This window comes from Zosterops lateralis (assembly GCF_965231275.1).
Source record: "Zosterops lateralis genome assembly, chromosome: W".
Taxonomy (NCBI): Eukaryota; Metazoa; Chordata; class Aves; order Passeriformes; family Zosteropidae; genus Zosterops; species Zosterops lateralis.
Window position 1 is genome coordinate 573,751 of NC_139801.1, and position 17,862 is coordinate 591,612.

The 17,862-nt window shown below is 36.2% G+C and overlaps 1 protein-coding gene across 1 annotated transcript in view; it reads left to right on the forward strand.

The window, feature by feature from the left end:
• The first annotated feature begins 1,110 nt into the window (after nucleotides 1–1,110).
• LOC310922065 (transcription factor 4-like) overlaps nucleotides 1,111–17,862 on the forward strand; it is an 85,191-nt gene continuing 68,439 nt past the window's right edge. Inside the window, 3 exon segments of the mRNA XM_083882385.1 lie at nucleotides 1,111–2,322; nucleotides 3,283–3,406; nucleotides 5,403–5,475. Of these exon segments, the coding sequence (XP_083738511.1) occupies nucleotides 3,335–3,406; nucleotides 5,403–5,475 (145 nt within the window). The 5' untranslated portion in view covers nucleotides 1,111–2,322; nucleotides 3,283–3,334.

The window sequence follows — 17,862 nt, forward strand, 5'->3', positions numbered from 1 at the left end:
TCTCGAGTGTGCTGGGGCCCCTCATGGGTGTGCTGAGGGTACTGAAACCCCTCCCGAGTGTGCTGGGACCCCTCACGGGTGTGCTGGAACCTCTCCCGGGTGTACTGCAACCTGTCATGGGTTGCTGAGGATGCTGGGACCCCTCCTGGGTGTGCTGAGGCCCTTCCTGGGTGTGTTGAGGGTGCTGAAACCCCTCCCGGGTGTACTGGAGCTTCTCCTGGGTGTCCTGAGGCCTCTCCCAGCTTTTCTGTGACCCCCATCCCGGATGTCCTGAAGCTGCTGAACCCCCTCCCGTCTGTCCCGTACCCCCATCCCATCTATCCCGAGACAGCCCATCCCTCCCTTTCTCCCCTCTGAGAGAGACCCGCAACACCCTCAGGGTGTTCCAAACGCGGGAACACAACCCGCAACACCCTCAGTGTGGGGAGCCAAAGGCGGGAACACAACCCGCCCTGAGGGGGAGCCCCGCAACACCCTCAGTGTGGGGAGCCAAAGGCGGGAACACAACCCGCCCTGAGGGGGAGCCCCACAACACCCTCAGTGTGAGGGGAGCCAAAGGCGGGAACACAACCCGCCCTTGAGGGGGAGCCCCACAACACCCTCAGTGTGAGGGGAGCCAAAGGCGGAAACACAACCCGCCCTGAGGGGGAGCCCCGCAATGCCCTCAGTGTGAGGGGAGCCAAAGGCGGAAACACAACCCGCCCTGAGGGGGAGCCCCGCAATGCCCTCAGTGTGAGGGGAGCCAAAGGCGGAAACCCACCCGCCCTTGAGGGGGAGCTCCGTGAGGGGCGCCCCTGTCTCCCTCCATCTTGTCAACTCCTCCTCCTCCTCCTCCTCCTCCTCCTCGTCATTGTGTTGGAGGCGGCGGCGGCGCTTTATAAAGCGGCGGGCATTGCCCGGATGTGAACGGCGGGCGATGCGGCTGCCCGGGCGGGATGCGATCGGCCGGGGCTCTCCGGGGGAGGCCGCGCTGCTTCTGCCGCTTCTGCTCTTTCTGCTGAGCCGGAGGAGGCGGCGGGCGCTGCTCTAAAAAACAAAACAAAACTTGGAACCAAGTTACAACAAAAAACAGCAACAACAACAACAACAAAAAAAGGGCGGCCCCCCCTGTGCGCGCTCCCTCAAAAGGGGGAGTCACCGCCTGGTTTGTTTGGCTTTTTGGGTTTTTTTTCCTCATTTTGGATTTTTTTTTGTTGCTTTTTCTTTAAGAACGACGAGGAGATCCGGCCACTCTACAAGCCCCGTCACCATGTGTCTGTAAAAAACAACAAAAAAGTTTTTTTTTTTAATTTTTTATTATTTTTTAATTTTTTTTTAATCTAACTTATATATATATATGTATATATATATAATTTTTTTTTTTTTTTTGGTTTTGATTTTCCCTAAAATCCCAACAAAGCCAAGGTTTTTGTGTAGTGGAATAACCCGGAGCAGGACTTGACACTTTTTCCCTACTTTTTTTTTGGTTTTTTTTGTTGCTTCTTTCGGAGGGTCACACACGTGTGAGACAATAAAGCACTTTTTTGGCAGAAGATTCCTCTCTTTTTTTTATTATTATTTCGATTCTTTTTTTTTTTTTTTTTTCCCCTCTTTGGAATATTGTGAACAAATTTGTGACCATTGAAGGTAAAGTTCCGATTTGCTGTTAGACTAACTTGTCTGTGTTTTTTTTTTTTTTTTTTTTAATTTTTCTTTTTTTACTTTCATTTTTAAAACTATTTTCATTTTTTAATTGAAAATGTGTCGATCCCGCTGTGTTATTTAAAAAAAAAAAAAAAGAAAAACAGTGTGTAAATCTTATACATTGTATATACACGGTTTGGGGTGGGGGGGGGATACACTAAAAAAAGTGATTTATTTTCTATAGGAAAATAATTAACTTGGCCAAGAGTTGTTTTGTTGTTTTATTTTAATAAAAGTGGCTGAGGGAGAGAAGGAAAGGAAAGGAGAGAAGGAAAGGAAAGGAGAGAAGGAAAGGAGAGGGGAATTATCCCCTCCCCCCCCCAAAAAAAAAAACTTATTTGGGAAAACTTTGCCGCGATGAAAAATAATGGGGGGAGAAAAAGAGAAAAATGGGGAGAGAGAAAAATAAATGAGGAAAGAGAAAAAATGGGGAGAGATGGACGGAGCTTTCAGGGGGGAAACCAAAAACAAAGCAAAATTCTAAATTAAAAAAATATATTTAAAAAAAAAAAAAAAAAGAGAGTAAAAAAAAAAAAATCGGATTTCTTTCGTCACGTCCGTCCGCGGGCCCGTATTAAACGCGCTTTGGGCCATGTGTGTGTGTCGGATCCGAGCTGGGAACCCTCGGCAAAAGTGCGGGTACGGACTGGGCTGGGCTTTCCTCCTCTTCCTCCTTCGATTCTTTGCTTTTTTCCCTTTCCTTTGGCCCTTTGCTGCCTTCCCCTCCCCCTCCGCTCACAGGGTTTGTTTTTGGCCTTTTCCCCCCCTCCCCTCCCTCCCTCCCCTTTTCCTTCCATCCCTCCCTCCCTTTTCCTCTGATTGTCCTCCCAAAACCTGCAATTCACCCTCTTTATTTAATTTATTATTTATTATTCATTATTTATTTATTTATTTTTGCCCTCCCAAAAAGAAAAAAAAAAAAGAAAAAAGTTGTAGTTTTCTTCTCTGAGATTCCTCATTTAATTTCCCCCCCCCTTTTCCTTCCATCCATCCCTCCCTTTTCCTCTAATTGTCCTCTCAAAACCTGCGATTCACCCTCTTTTTTTATTGATTATTGATTATTCATTATTCATTATTTATTTATTTTTAAGAACGCTTCCAAAAAGAAAAAAAAAAAGAAAGAAAAAAAAAAAAAAAAAAAAAAAAAAAGGAAAAAGTTGTAGTTTTTTTCTTCTCTGAGATTTCCTCATTCATTTTTTCCTTCCCCCCCCTTTTGGCTGAGCTGAACCTCCTGTTGCATAAATGATGCTCCTGGAGCTTTTTTTAATTTATTTTTTCTCCTCCTTTAAAAAGTGGATCATTGCCAGGTTTGGAAACAAAAAATCCTCTTTTTTATTTATTTTTTTTCCTTCTTTTTCTTATTTTGTTTATTTTTTTTTTGCTGCCCCTCCATTATTTTATTTTATTTTATTTTATTTTATTTTATTTTATTATGTTATTTTATTTTGTTTTATTTTATTTTATTTTATTTTTTCCCCCTTCCCTCCTTTCTCCTTCTTCTTCTCAACCTCCCTTTTCTCTAGAAAAGCATAAAAAAAAAATTCCAAGTGTGTTTTCCTTCCTGGGGATTTCTCATTGCGCTTATTTCCGTGTTTCTAGGTGTGTGTGATTTTGCTTAAAAAACAAAAAAAAACAAAATCAAAACAAAAAAATGCATCACCAACAGCGAATGGCTGCCTTAGGGACGGACAAAGAACTCAGTGATTTACTGGATTTCAGCGCGGTAAGAAATTAGTAAAAAACCAAAAAAACAAAAACAACCCAAAAAAAAATCAAAATAAAAACCCCTTTTTCTTTTTTTAAAAAAACCCATCAAAATTGTGCTTTAACTACGTTGGGTCATTCCTAACAAGCACAAAAATAAAGAGATTTTTGGCTTTTTTTTAAAAAAAAAACCCAAAAAATCCAAGCTTTTTTTTCTGATTTCTCTGCGTCGTGAGCTCATTTTGGCACTTCACCAAATTCATTAATTTCTCTCCGAAATAACAAAAAAGCAGCAAAGAAATCCACGACTAAAGTTGTTTTTTTCCCCTCTCTGTCTTTTTGCTGCTCCACCCTTTCCCGGGCTGATTTTTGGGGGGGCAAAAAGTGGATTTTTTGGGGTTTGTTGGAGAGGTTGGATCGTTTCACTTTAGTTTTGTGGAGCTCCCCCTTGTCCTCCCCCTCTCTCCATCCTCTTCCTTCCTTCCTCTCCCGTCCCCTCCCTTCCCCCTCAGGAGCAGCTTTTCTCTTCCACTTACTTATTTATTTTATTAAATAAAGAACTCTTCAAACCCTCCCCTTTTTTTTTGCCTTTTTTTTCCTTCTTTTTTCCTTTCCTCTGTTGGTATTTAGGTCTTTGCTCTTTGAGCCCTCCCCTTTTTTTTTCTTCCTTTTTTTTCCTTTTTTTAAAAATTTTTTAAATTTTTTTTCTTTTTTTTCCTTTTTTTTTCTTTTTTTGAATTTTTTAAATTTTTTTTCCTTTTTGTTCCTTTTTTTTCCCTTTTTTTCCCTTTTTTTTTCTTTTTTTTTCTTTTCTTTTAATTTTTTTTCTTTTTTTTTTTTTCTTTTTCCTTTTTTTTCCTTTTTTTCCTTTTTTCCTTTCCCCTGCTGGTATTTAGATCTTTGCTCTTCAAAGCCTCTCCTTTTTTTCCTTTATTTTTCTTTTTTTTTCCTTTTTTTTTCCCTTTTTTCCTTTCCTCTACTGCTGCTGCTGTTCCTTTTTTCTCCTTTTTTTCCTTTTTTTTTCCTTTTTTTTCCTTTTTTCCTTTTTTTTCCCTTTTTTTTCCTTTTCTTTCCTTTTCTTTCCTTTTCTTTCCTTTTCTTTCCTTTTCTTTCCTTTCCCCTGCTGCTGCTGCTGTTCCTTTTTTCTCCTTTTTTTTTCCTTTTTTTTCCTTTTTTTTCCCTTTTCTTTCCTTTTCTTTCCTTTTTTTTCCTTTTTTTCCCTTTTTTTTCTTTTTTTTAATCCTTTTTTCCTTTCCTCTACTGCTGCTGCTGTTCCTTTTTTCTCCTTTTTTCTCCTTTTTTTTCCTTTTTTTCCCCTTTTTCCTTCCCGCTGCTGCTTCAGGAGCCCCGATGTCTCCTTTTTTTCCTTTTTTTCCCCTTTTTTTCCCTTTTTCCTCCTATTTTTTCCCTTTTCTGCTGGTCCCCGGTGCTCCATGAGGGAAGTTTGTCCTCTCCTCTCCTCTCCTCCTCTCGTCTCCCATTTGTCCCCGGTTTGGCAGGCTGTGACTCAGGGAAGGTGCGGATTGCGCCGGGGAAGCCAATTAGAGGCAGAGAGGGAGAGGGAGGAGAGGGGGCAGAGCCGCCTGCCTTCCATCCCTCACTCTCACACAATGACAGCTTAGGCCAGGTGCCCCTCAATTAATATTATCATTATTATTATTATTATTATTATTGTCATTATTGGGGTTTTCCCTCTCCCCACATGGCAAACAAACCCCACCGAGGGACACAACTGGACGTCGTCGCCTCCTCCATCACCAAGGTGCCCCAACTTTTTTATTTTTACAAAACCAGAGGGGAGAAAAAAAACCCCATTTCCTTCTCAATCCTCCCCCAAAATCTCGCGGATAAACCCAAAAAACCCTTTTTTTTTATGGTTTAAAGGGAGGGAGAGGAACATCCCGAGGAATGCGCCAGGAACTTTGCATCGTCGTCGGCGTCGGCGTCGTTGGGGATTTGCCTCTTCCTCACCAGTAATTTGAGTTTGATTTTGGTTTTATTTTTTGATTTTTTAGATGTTTTCACCTCCCGTGAGCAGCGGCAAGAACGGACCAACTTCCTTGGCCAGTGGACATTTCACTGCCTCAAGTAGGTGCCTTCTTTTAATTCTAAAAACGTTGACATTTATTCCAAGGACCATTTTTTAATTGTGAAAACACTGAGATTTATCCCTTTTATTAATTCTGAAAACATTGAGATTTATTCCAAGTAAGTACATTGAGATTTAGTCCAATTTTGTTTTATTTCTTGTGAAAAACATTGAGATTTATTCCAATTAGATACTTTTTTATTAATTGTAAAAACATTGAGATTTATTCCAATTAGATACTTTTTTTTAATTCTAAAAACATTGAGATTTATTCCAATTAGCTACTTTTTTATTAATTCTAAAAACATTGAGATTTATTCCAATTAGATACTTTTTTTTAATTATAAAAACATTGAGATTTATTCCAAATAGATACTTTTTTAATTATAAAAACATTGAGATTTATTCCAATTAGCTACTTTTTTAATAATAAAAACATAGAGATTTATTCCAATTAAATACTTTTTTATTAATTGTAAAAACATTGAGATTTATTCCAATTAGATACTTTTTTTTAATTCTAAAAACATTGAGATTTATTCCAAATAGATACTTTTTTAATAATAAAAACATTGAGATTTATTCCAATAAGCTACTTTTTTAATAATAAAAACATTGAGATTTATTCCAAATAGGTCCTTTTTTTTTAATTATGAAAATGTTTGGGATTTATTCCAAGTTTTTTTTTTTTTTTTTATTTATTGTGAAAAACATTTGGGGATTTATTTTCCTCCACGTTGTTGTGATGCTTTAATCTCTCGTGGGGGGGAAAAGCGGATCCGTTCAGATTTATTCCTGAGCTCTCATTCCTTTTTTATTTTTATTATTTTTATTATTATTATTGTGATTTCCACAAGCTTGGGAGGGTTTTACAGCTTTACCACACATTTCTGATTTTATATAAAAAAACCCTCTGTTTTATCCATTATTCTAATTTCACTCCTTTTAATCACTAAAGTATTTTTTAATTTCCAATCCCAAAGCTTTTCTTTGTCTGTCGGGGCGACTTTATTCCTTTTTTTTTTGTGCATTTAGAATTAAAAGCAAAACTGTGACATTCAAATAGCTGAGAACAAACCTCATTTATTTATTTATTATTTTTTTTGGGGGGGGGGAGGAGGGAAATTAAAATATTCAAAGCTTTGAGAGAAATTAAAATATTCAAAGCTTTGAGGGAAATTAAAATATTCAAAGCTTTTAAAATCTTCCAGCGCCGTTCGTTCATTCAAATCTTCTGGTGCCGTTCATTAAGAGCTTTTAGAGTTTGGTGAGATTGAAGAGGTCGATTTACTCAAAACAAAGTCTGGGGGATGACAAAAGGCGTCTCGGTGCCGCCGACGTGTTTGTGGCCAATAATTAATCCGGCAACTCCGACTTCCCATCGGAGCCTTGGAGTGATGAGAGTTCCCCAAATCCCCCGGAACGTTCCGGCTCCGAATGCCACCGCAGGGATTGGGGATTCCACCCAGCATTCCCTCACTCTCCTCCCTCTGGATTATTGATTTGATTTCATTTGATTGAATTTTAGTTGTTTTGTTTGGTCGCTTTTTATTCCCAAATCGCGATTTGCGCTCCGACCTCGATCGGGTTTTGTCGTCGCTTTGATTCTCTTTTAGACTTTTTAAAAATAATGGATTTATTTGACCTTCCCTCACTCTCATCTCTCTGTGGATTATTTCACATCACTCTTGATTTTATTTTATTTTATTTTATTTTATTTTGTTTAGTCGGTTTTTATTCCCAGACGGCGATTTGCGCTCGGACCTCGACGGGGTTTTGTCGTCCCTTTGATTCTCTTCAGGAGATTCTCTTTATTTCAACCTGGATTTATTTGACCTTCACAAACTCTCTGCTATTTGTGTCGAAATAACTTTTTAAACAAAACCTCCAAGTTTAAAACTCCTTTTCCTGCCGTAATTTTTCTAAAGCGACGAAACCGGATCTTAAAAAAAATAAATCTCTTGATTTGGTTTTGTACCAGACAAATCAATTTGTGACACTCAGAGTTTAAAACCCACCAGATTTAATAATTTAATAATTTAATAAGAATTCCTTTTTAAACAAAACCTCAAAGTTTAAAACTCCTTTTCCTGCCGTAATTTTTCTAAAGCAACGAGACAGAATCTTAAAAATTTATTTATTTTGTACCAGACAAATCAATTTGTGACACTCAGAGTTTAAAACCCACCAGATTTAATAATTTAATAATTTAATAATTTAATAATTTAATAATTTAATAATTTAATAAGAATTCATCTTAAAACTCATTTTAAAGGTCTTTTAACTCAATTAAATCGCGTTTTAGCGTCGAAATTTCGCCGCGTCCTCACCAGCTGCGCCAAGTTTTAAAAGAAAAATACCAAAAAATACTTAAAATTATTCCAGAAAGGACCAAAATTCCAAAAAAAAAAATCCCTCTGGAAGTTGATGGAGAAGCAAAAACGGGAAAAATCCGGTGAAATTTGCCATTTTCAAGCGGAATTTTGCAATGAAATAAATAAATAAATTAAATTGGGGGTGAATTGAGGATGGAAATCGATGGAATATCTGGATTTTTATTAATAAAATCGACAATTTTCCACCTAAATTAAGGTGAGATTTATTCCAAATTTATTTTATGAAACAATCTAGTGGGAAAATCAAATGAAAATTGAATAAAATTGAATCAAATTGAATCAAATTGAATCAAATCCAGTTTATTCTCCTGTTGATGGAAATTCCCAACGCTGCTTTTCCTCCTTTTTTTAATTTAAATCTTATTTAAAAAGTGATTTAATGGGTGGGATTTCAATTGGAGCAATGGGCTCAACTGGGGGGTTTTTTATTTATTTTATTTATTTTTTCCCGCTTTGTTTTGGCCTTTTTTTTTAAATATTTGTCAAAATGAAATTAATTTTATTGCTTAAAAATTTGGGTGAGTTTGACATTAGACTTTAGTTGGTTTATCAAAAGTTTATCCAGAATTTATTCAAAATTTATTCAAAATTTATTCAGAATTTATACAAAATTTATCCAGAATTTATCTGAAATTTATCTAAAATTTATTCAAAAATTTATTCAAAATTTATCGAAAATTTATTCAAATTTTATTCAAAATTTATCCAGAATTTATCTGAAATTTATCTAAAATTTATTCAAAATTTATTCAAAATTTATCCAGAATTTATTCAAAAATTTATCTGAAATTTATCCAAAATTTGTCCAAAAATTATCCGAAATTTATCTGAAATTTATCCAAAATTGATCCAAAATTTATTCAAAAATTGATCCGAAATTTGTCCAAAATTTATTCAAATTTTATCCAAAATTTTTCCAAAATTTATTCAAAATTTGTCCAAAATTTATTCGAAATTTATTTGAAATTTATCCAAAATTTATTCAAATTTTATCCAAAATTTATCCAAAATTTATTCAAATTTTATTCAGAATTTATCCAAAATTTATCCAAAATTTATCCAGAATTTATTCAAAATTTATCCAAAATTTATCCAAAATTTATTCAAATTTTATTCAGAATTTATCCAGAATTTATCCAAAATTTATCCAAAATTTATCCAAAATTTATTCAAATTTTATTCAAAATTTATTCAAAATTTATTCAAAATTTATCCAGAATTGATTCAAAATTTATTCCAAAATTTATTCCAAAATTTATCCAAAATTTATTCAAATTTTATTCAGAATTTATCCAGAATTTATTCAAAATTTATTCAAAAATTATTCAAAATTTATCCGAAATTGATCCAAAATTTATTCCAAATTTATCCACTTTTGACAAATTTCACTTTTTAATTTTTAAATCAAACCTCAAATCTTCCTGATCTCGATCTTTTTCTATTTAAAGGTTGGAATAAAATAAAATAAAAGAAATAAATTAAAATAAAATAAAATAAAATAAAATAAAATAAAATAAAAAGCAGATTTTTTTATTCCCTGTGGCCCAGAAAAAATAAAATAAAATAAAATAAAATAAAATAAAATAAAATAAAAAGCAGATTTTTTATTCCCTGTGGCCCAGAAAAAATAAAATAAAATAAAATAAAATAAAATAAAATAAAATAAATAAAAAATAGGTGGAAAAAACTCACCTTGAAAAGGAGAATTTTGGATTAAAAATCTGATTTAATTCCCATTTTTATGGGATTTTTCTGGAGAAAAGAGGGAAAAAATATGAAATATTTAATATTTATTTTTATATTTAATTGATTTATTCCCCCCTCTTTTTATTATTTAAAAAGAATTTAAATTTTTTCAGATATTTTTCTCATACAGGGAGTGAAATTTTTTTTTTTTTTTTTTGGATCAGCAAATCTCGTATTTTATCTCAATAAAATATTTTATTTTTATTTTATATTTCTATTTGTTTTTATATTTATTTTTACTTTTATTTTATATTACGTTTATGTTTATAATTTTATTATATTTATGTTTATATTATATTCATATTTATTTTTATTTTTATTTTACATTTATGTTATATTTATATTTCTCTTTATATTCATATTTATATTTACATTTATATTTATATTTATATTTATATTTATATTTATATTTGTATTTATTTTTTATTTTAAAAGAAAATAACTCACAAAAACAACCCAAACACACACAAAACCGAATTTTAATTTCACTTTCTAACTTTTATAAAGAAAAATTTCCATTTAAAACATTTTTTTAATATTCTTTTAAAGAAAAATTTTGGTTTCCTCTCGATGACAACGAGACTGGAGGGAATTTTATTGATTTTTTAATGGAAATTCGGGCAAAAAACCTGAATTTTTCTGTTGATTTTTAGTTGAAATTAATTGAAATTCTCATTTCAGGAGCCGCGAACGGGGAAAAAACTTCACGACGATGCCCCAAATTCTTGATTTAATTTTAATTTTATTTTTAATTTTATTTTTTTAGATTAAGGAATAACCTGATGAGATTTTGGAGTGTTTAATCTCAATCCAAGCAGGTGGAGAGAGGGAAAAAACGGTGATTTTTGGACTTGATTCTCTTGATCTTTTGGTGGAAATTAATTGAAATTCTCATTTCAGGAGCCGCGAGTTGGGGAAAAAACTTTGCGACGATGCTCAAAATTCTTGATTTATTTTTAATTTTATTTTTTTAGATGAAGGAAAAGCTTGGAGTGTTTATTCTTTCCTCCAAGGCTCCATCCAGGCAGGTGGAGAGAAGGAAAAAAGGGTGATTTTTGGTGCCGGAGCTTTGCGCGGTGGCGGCGTTTTCCCGTCTCTGCTCCCCGTGGCAGCGCCGTTGTTGTCTGCAGCGCTTTGGGGGTTCGGGGTGTCGTTACTCCGGGTTTACTCGCGGTGTGAGCGGCACGGGGGGCTCACACGGCTTTACACACTCACAGACAAGGGATGGGCTCCCAGGAGAGGGGCTGGCAGGTGCACGCGGCGCTCCTGGCGCCGTTCCCGGCTCTGCCAGCCTGCCCGCGCCGGGCCTGCGCTGCTGGCACTGCTGCGTGGGGATGGGCGTGTGCAGGGGGCTCTTTGTCATGGCTGTGAGCGTGTGACACACTCAGCTCGATCATAGAGATGTGTATGGCACTGCTGTGTCAGATGTGTGTGTGACACGCTCACAGTGGGCAGATGGGTGTGTAGGGTACGTTGTGTGTGTGTGTGTGATACGCGGCTTTGTCGGGTGTTTATGTGGCACTGCTGTGTCAGATGCATGTGTGACACTGGCTTTGTCATATGTGTGTGTGTGACACAGCTTGGTCATATGTATGTCTAGGGCACACTGTCATATGTGTGCGTGACACACTCAGCTTGGACATATAGGCGTATAGGGCACACTGTGTATGTGTGTGATACGCGGCTTTGTTGGGTATTGAGATGGCACTGCTTTGTCATGTGTGTGTGACACACTCAGAGTGGGCATACGTGTGTGTATAAGGTACGTTGTGTGTGTGTGTGTGTGATACGCGGCTTTGTTGGGTATTTATGTGGCATTGCTTTATCAGATGCGTGTGTGACACACTCAGCTTGGTCATATAGATATATAGGGCACACTGTCATATGTGTGACACTGGCTTGGTCATATATATATATATATAGGGCACTGCTTTGTCATATGTGTGTGTGATGCACTCAGATTGGTCATATAGATGTGTATAGGGCACACTGTATGTGTGTGTGACACGCGGCTTTGTCGGGTGTTTATATGGCACTGCTGTGTCATGTGTGTGTGTGACACTCAGGTTGGTCATATAGATGTATAGGGCACACTGTCATGTGTGTGTGTGTGACACACTCAGCTTGGTCATATGTGTGTATAGGGCACACTGTCATATGTGTGTGTGACGCACTCAGATTGGTCATATGTGTGTATAGGGCACACTGTGTATATGTGTGTGTGACACTCGGCTTTGTCGGGTGTTTATATGGCACTGCTGTGTCAGATCTGTGTGTGACACACTCAGCTTGGTCATATGTGTGTATGGGGCACACTGTGTATATGGGTTTGATAGGCGGCTTTGTCGGGTGTTTATACGGCACTGCTGTGTCATGTGTGTGTGTGACACACTCAGCTTGGTCATATATGTGTATAGGGCACACTGTCAGATGTGTGTGTGTGACACACTCAGCGTGGTCACATATGTGTATAGGGCACACTGTATATGGGTTTGATACGCGGCTTTGTCGGGTAGTTATAGGGCACACTGTTACATATGTGTGTGACACTGGCTTGGTCATATATGGCATTGCTTTCTCATATGCGTGTGTGACACACTCAGCTCGGTCATATATGTGTATATGGCATTGCTTGGTCCTATATCTGTATAGGGCACAGCGTCATGTGTGTGTGTGACACACTCAGCGTGGTCATATATCTGTATAGGGCACGCTGTCATGTGTGTGTGTGACACACTCAGCGTGGTCCTATATCTGTATAGGGCACACTGTCGTGTGTGTGTGTGATACGCGGCTTTGTTGGGTATTTATATGGCACTGCTGTGTCATGTGTGTGTGACACTCAGCTTGGTCATATATCTGTATAGGGCACACTGTCGGGTGTGTGTGACACACTCAGCGTGGTCATATATCTGTATAGGGCACATTGTCATGTGTGTGTGTGACACTCAGCTTGGTCGTATATGTGTGTGCGACACACTCAGAGTGGTCATATAGGTATATGGGGCACACTGTGTATGGGTGTGATACGCGGCTTTGTCGGGTGTCTATATGGCACTGCTTTGTCGTGTGTGTGTGACACGCTCAGCTTGGTCATATAGATGTGTATAGGGCACACTCGTGTGTGTGACGCTCAGCTTGGTTGGGTATTTATAGGGCATTGCTTTGCATATATGTGTGTGTGACACACTCAGCTTGGTCATATATGTGTATGGGGCACACTGTGTATATGTGTGTGATACGCGGCTTTGTCGGGTGTTTATATGGCACTGCTTTGTCATGTGTGTGTGACACGCTCAGCTTGGTCATATGTGTGTACATGGCACTGCTGTGTCATGTGTGTGTGTGACACGCTCAGCTTGGTCATATGTGTGTACATGGCACTGCTGTGTCATGTGTGTGTGTGACACACTCAGCTTGGTCATATGTGTGTACATGGCACTGCTGTGTCATGTGTGTGTGACACGCTCAGCTTGGTCATACATGGCACTGCTGTGTCATATGTGTGTGTATCCCCACCCTACAGATGTTCATGTGTCACCCCACGGCCCCACCCAAATGCACATCAAACCCCAAACCCCTCTGTGACATCCAGGCCGTGAATTGGGGCAACTTTAGGGCAAAACACACAAATCATTGGGTTCCTCTTGTAGCTTCGGATCTAAAATCCCAAATAAAACAGGAATTGGGTTCATTTTATAGGTTCAAATATAATAAAAAAAAAATAGGGATTTTTTTTTTGTGCTGCATCATCTCAAAACCAACCCCACCATTTCCCCCACCGTAAAAAATCCGGATTTTTTGGTCTTCTCCCGTCTCTTTTTCCATCTCCCTCCATTTGCTAAATCACCTCTGCCCATCTTTCCCCCCATTAAATCCTAAATTCCCACTAAACAAGATTCCCTGTGGAATATCCAGCCTTTAATTCAATTTTGGCCCTTTCTGGACCCGTCGGGATGTTTTTTTATTTTCCTTCTTGACGTCAGCTCTGAAAAGCTTTGATTGAATTACGGGGTTTGAACGGTGGGAGCGTTTCCAGGGAGGTTTTATGGCTAAAAATACAAATTTTAAACCTCATAAATTCAAAGAAATCCTTGGATTTCTCCCTTTTTTACCTCCTCAAGGTGTTTCTTTTTGAGATTGAAATAAAAATCGCGATTTCGGCGACAAAAAACAGGAAAAAACCCTTTTGGAAAACTTCAATAATCTTCATTTTCCTCATTTTTATTTAAAGGATAAATGATATTTTTGAGATATTTATTTTTTTGTGATATTTATTTATTTATTGCCATATTTATTTTTGCTATTTTTTATTTATTTATTGTGATATTTATTTTTTGCCATATTTATTTTTTTGCCATATTTATTTATTTATTGCCATATTTATTTATTGAAATTTTATATAAATTTATTATAGATTTATTATAAATTTTTATTTAAGAGATAAATGATATTTTTGGGATATTTATTTTTGCCGTATTTATTTATTTTTTGCCATATTTATTTTTGCCATATTTATTTAATTTTGCCATATTTATTTTTTTTTTGTGATATTTATTTATTTTTTTTTACAATATTTATTTTTTTGCCCTATTTATTTTTTGCCATATTTATTTATTTTTTGCCATATTTATTTTTAGTTTTTTTAATTAAAACAAAAATCCACAAAAATAAAAAAAAATTCCCCAAAAAGTCCCCAAAAAATTCCCCAAAAAAATCCCTAAAAAATCCCTAAAAATTCCAAAAAAAATCCCCCAAAAAATCCCTAAAAATCCCCCAAAAAATCCCTAAAAAATCCTTTAAAAATCCCCCAAAAATCCCAAAAAATTCCCCCAAAAATCCCCAAAAATCCCTTAAAAATTCCCTAAAAAATCCCCCAAAAAATCCCTAAAAAATCCTTTAAAAATCCCCCAAAAATCCCAAAAAATTCCCCCCAAAAATCCCCAAAAATCCCTTAAAAATTCCCTTAAAAATCCCCCCAAAAATCCCTAAAAAATCCTTTAAAAATCCCCCCAAAAATCCCTAAAAAATCCCCCCAAAAATCCCTAAAAATTCCCTAAAAAATCCACAAAAATAAAAATAAAATCCCCAAAAAATCACCAAAAAACATGAGATTTTTTTTTTGGGGAATTTTCGGGATTTTGGGGATTTTTTTGGAGATTTTTTTGGGATTTTTGGGGGATTTTTTGGGATTTTTTGAGAATTTTTGGGGGATTTTTTTGGGTTTTTTTGAGAATTTTTTTGGGGATTTTTTAGGGATTTTTTTTGGGATTTTTTGGGGATTTTTTTGGGGGATTTTTTTTGGGATTTTTTTTTTCTGCCCCTTAAAATCCCTTTGTTGATTTTATATTTTTTTGGAAATTAAATTTAATTCGGAAATCTTGAATAAACAGAGGAAAATTCTCCTGTCTTAAAATTAACCCTTTTAATTTTTTTAGATTTAAAATTTAATCTAATTTTAAAAAAATTAAAAATTTCAATTAAAAAAAAATTAATTTTTTAGATTTAAAATTTAATTCACAAACCAAATTAATGCCCTCACTGACACCCCATAAATTCATTTTTTTTTTATTTTATTTCTATTCTAGATTGGGCAAAATTGAGGATTTTAGAGGCAAAAATGAGGATTTTGGGGACAAAATTAAAGATTTTGGGGACAAAAATGAGGATTTTGGAGATAAAATTGAGTTTATTTTTTTTTAATTCCTCAACTTTCTCTTGTCTTATTTAAAGTACAAAAAAAGTGATTTTTTTTTTACTATTTAAAAGATGAAAAAAGGAAGGAAGTGAAAGGAAGGAAATTTTTATTTTTACTTTTATTTTTATTTATTATTATTCATTATTATTTGTTACGATTTATTATTATTTATTTTTTATTTTATTATTTATTATGTAATATTATTATTATTTATTTTTAATTTATTATTATTACTTATTATTTATTATTTTTATTTATTATGTAATATTTATTATTATTATTTATTTTTAATTTATTATTATTACTTATTATTTATTATTTTTATTTATTTTATTATTATTATTTATTGTCCTTTTCTATTATTTATTATTATTATTATTTAAAAGAAAAAGTTGTTTGCTCTTATTTATCTAAAAAAAATCAACTTGTGGAGTAGTGGATTAATATTATTAATTTAATATTAATATTATTAATAACATTTCAAGCTCAGGATGGGGGAATTATGAGGGATCAGAAATATATTAATATTATTAATTTAATATTAATATTATTAATAACATTTCGCTGCTTTAAACCAAATAAATAACCTGAATTTGATCGGAAAAAAGACTCAAAAAACCCAAATAACAACTAAAAAAATCTCATTTTTGGGCAAATTTAATTCTGTTTTTACACCCCAAACCATTTTAGGAACCCACTTGAACCATTTTCCCTTTTTATTTCTGGCTTTATCCCATTTTTTTACCATTTATAGTTTTCCTGAAGGAAAAATTTCTTGGAAATTGTCAAAAAAAAAAAAAAATTCGTGGCTCGATCTCGGATTTGGGAATGTTTTGGTTTGGAATTGTGAGAAATTGTCGTTGTTGTCTTTGTCGAATGAGGTTCCACCACCCTGGAGAACCTTGTTGGCAAAAACGGGCGAAAAATGAATTTTCCATGGCAAAAAACGGGTTAAAAATGATTTGGGGTTTGGGCTCTGTGAGATCCCAATTGGATTAGGGGTTTGGGAATTGGATTTGGGGTTTGGGAATTGGATTTGGGGTTTGGGATCCCCAGTTGGATTTGGGGTTTGGGAATTGGATTTGGGGTTTGGGAATTGGATTTGGGGTTTGGGATCCCCAATTGGATTTGGGGTTTGGGAATTGGATTTGGGGTTTGGGATCCCCAGTTTGATTTGGGGTTTGGGAATTGGATTTGGGGTTTGGGATCCCCAATTGGATTTGGGGTTTGGGATCCCCAGTTGGATTTGGGGTTTGGGAATTGGATTTGGGGTTTGGGAATTGGATTTGGGGTTTGGGATCCCCAGTTTGATTTGGGGTTTGGGAATTGGATTTGGGGTTTGGGATCCCCAATTGGATTTGGGGTTTGGGAATTTGATTTGGGGTTTGGGAATTGGATTTGGGGTTTGGGATCCCCAATTGGATTTGGGGTTTGGGATCCCCAATTGGATTTGGGGTTTGGGAATTGGATTTGGGGTTTGGGATCCCCAATTGGATTTGGGGTTTGGGATCCCAAATTTGATTTGGGGTTTGGGAATTGGATTTGGGGTTTGGGATCCCCAATTGGATTTGGGGTTTGGGAATTGGATTTGGGGTTTGGGATCCCCAATTGGATTTGGGGTTTGGGATCCCCAATTGGATTTGGGGTTTGGGAATTTGATTTGGGGTTTGGGATCCCCAATTGGATTTGGGGTTTGGGAATTGGATTTGGGGTTTGGGATCCCCAGTTGGATTTGGGGTTTGGGAATTGGATTTGGGGTTTGGGATCCCCAATTGGATTTGGGGTTTGGGATCCCCAACTGGATTTGGGGTTTGGGAATTGGATTTGGGGTTTGGGAATTGGATTTGGGGTTTGGGATCCCCAATTGGATTTGGGGTTTGGGATCCCCAATTGGATTTGGGGTTTGGGAATTTGATTTGGGGTTTGGGATCTCCAATTGGATTTGGGGTTTGGGAATTGGATTTGGGGTTTGGGATCCCCAGTTGGATTTGGGGTTTGGGAATTGGATTTGGGGTTTGGGATCCCCAATTGGATTTGGGGTTTGGGAATTGGATTTGGGGTTTGGGATCCCCAATTGGATTTGGGGTTTGGGATCCCCAGTTGGATTTGGGGTTTGGGAATTGGATTTGGGGTTTGGGATCCCCAATTGGATTTGGGGTTTGGGATCCCCAATTGGATTTGGGGTTTGGGATCCCCAGTTTGATTTGGGGTTTGGGATCTCCAATTGGATTTGGGGTTTGGGATCCCCAATTGGATTTGGGGTTTGGGATCCCCAGTTGGATTTGGGGTTTGGGATCCCCAATTGGATTTGGGGTTTGGGAATTGGATTTGGGGTTTGGGATCCCCAATTGGATTTGGGGTTTGGGAATTGGATTTGGGGTTTGGGATCCCCAATTGGATTTGGGGTTTGGGAATTTGATTTGGGGTTTGGGATCCCCAATTGGATTTGGGGTTTGGGATCCCCAATTGGATTTGGGGTTTTGGGCACTGTGAGATCCCAATTTGATTTGGGCTCTGTGAGATCCCCAATTTAATTTGGAGTTGGG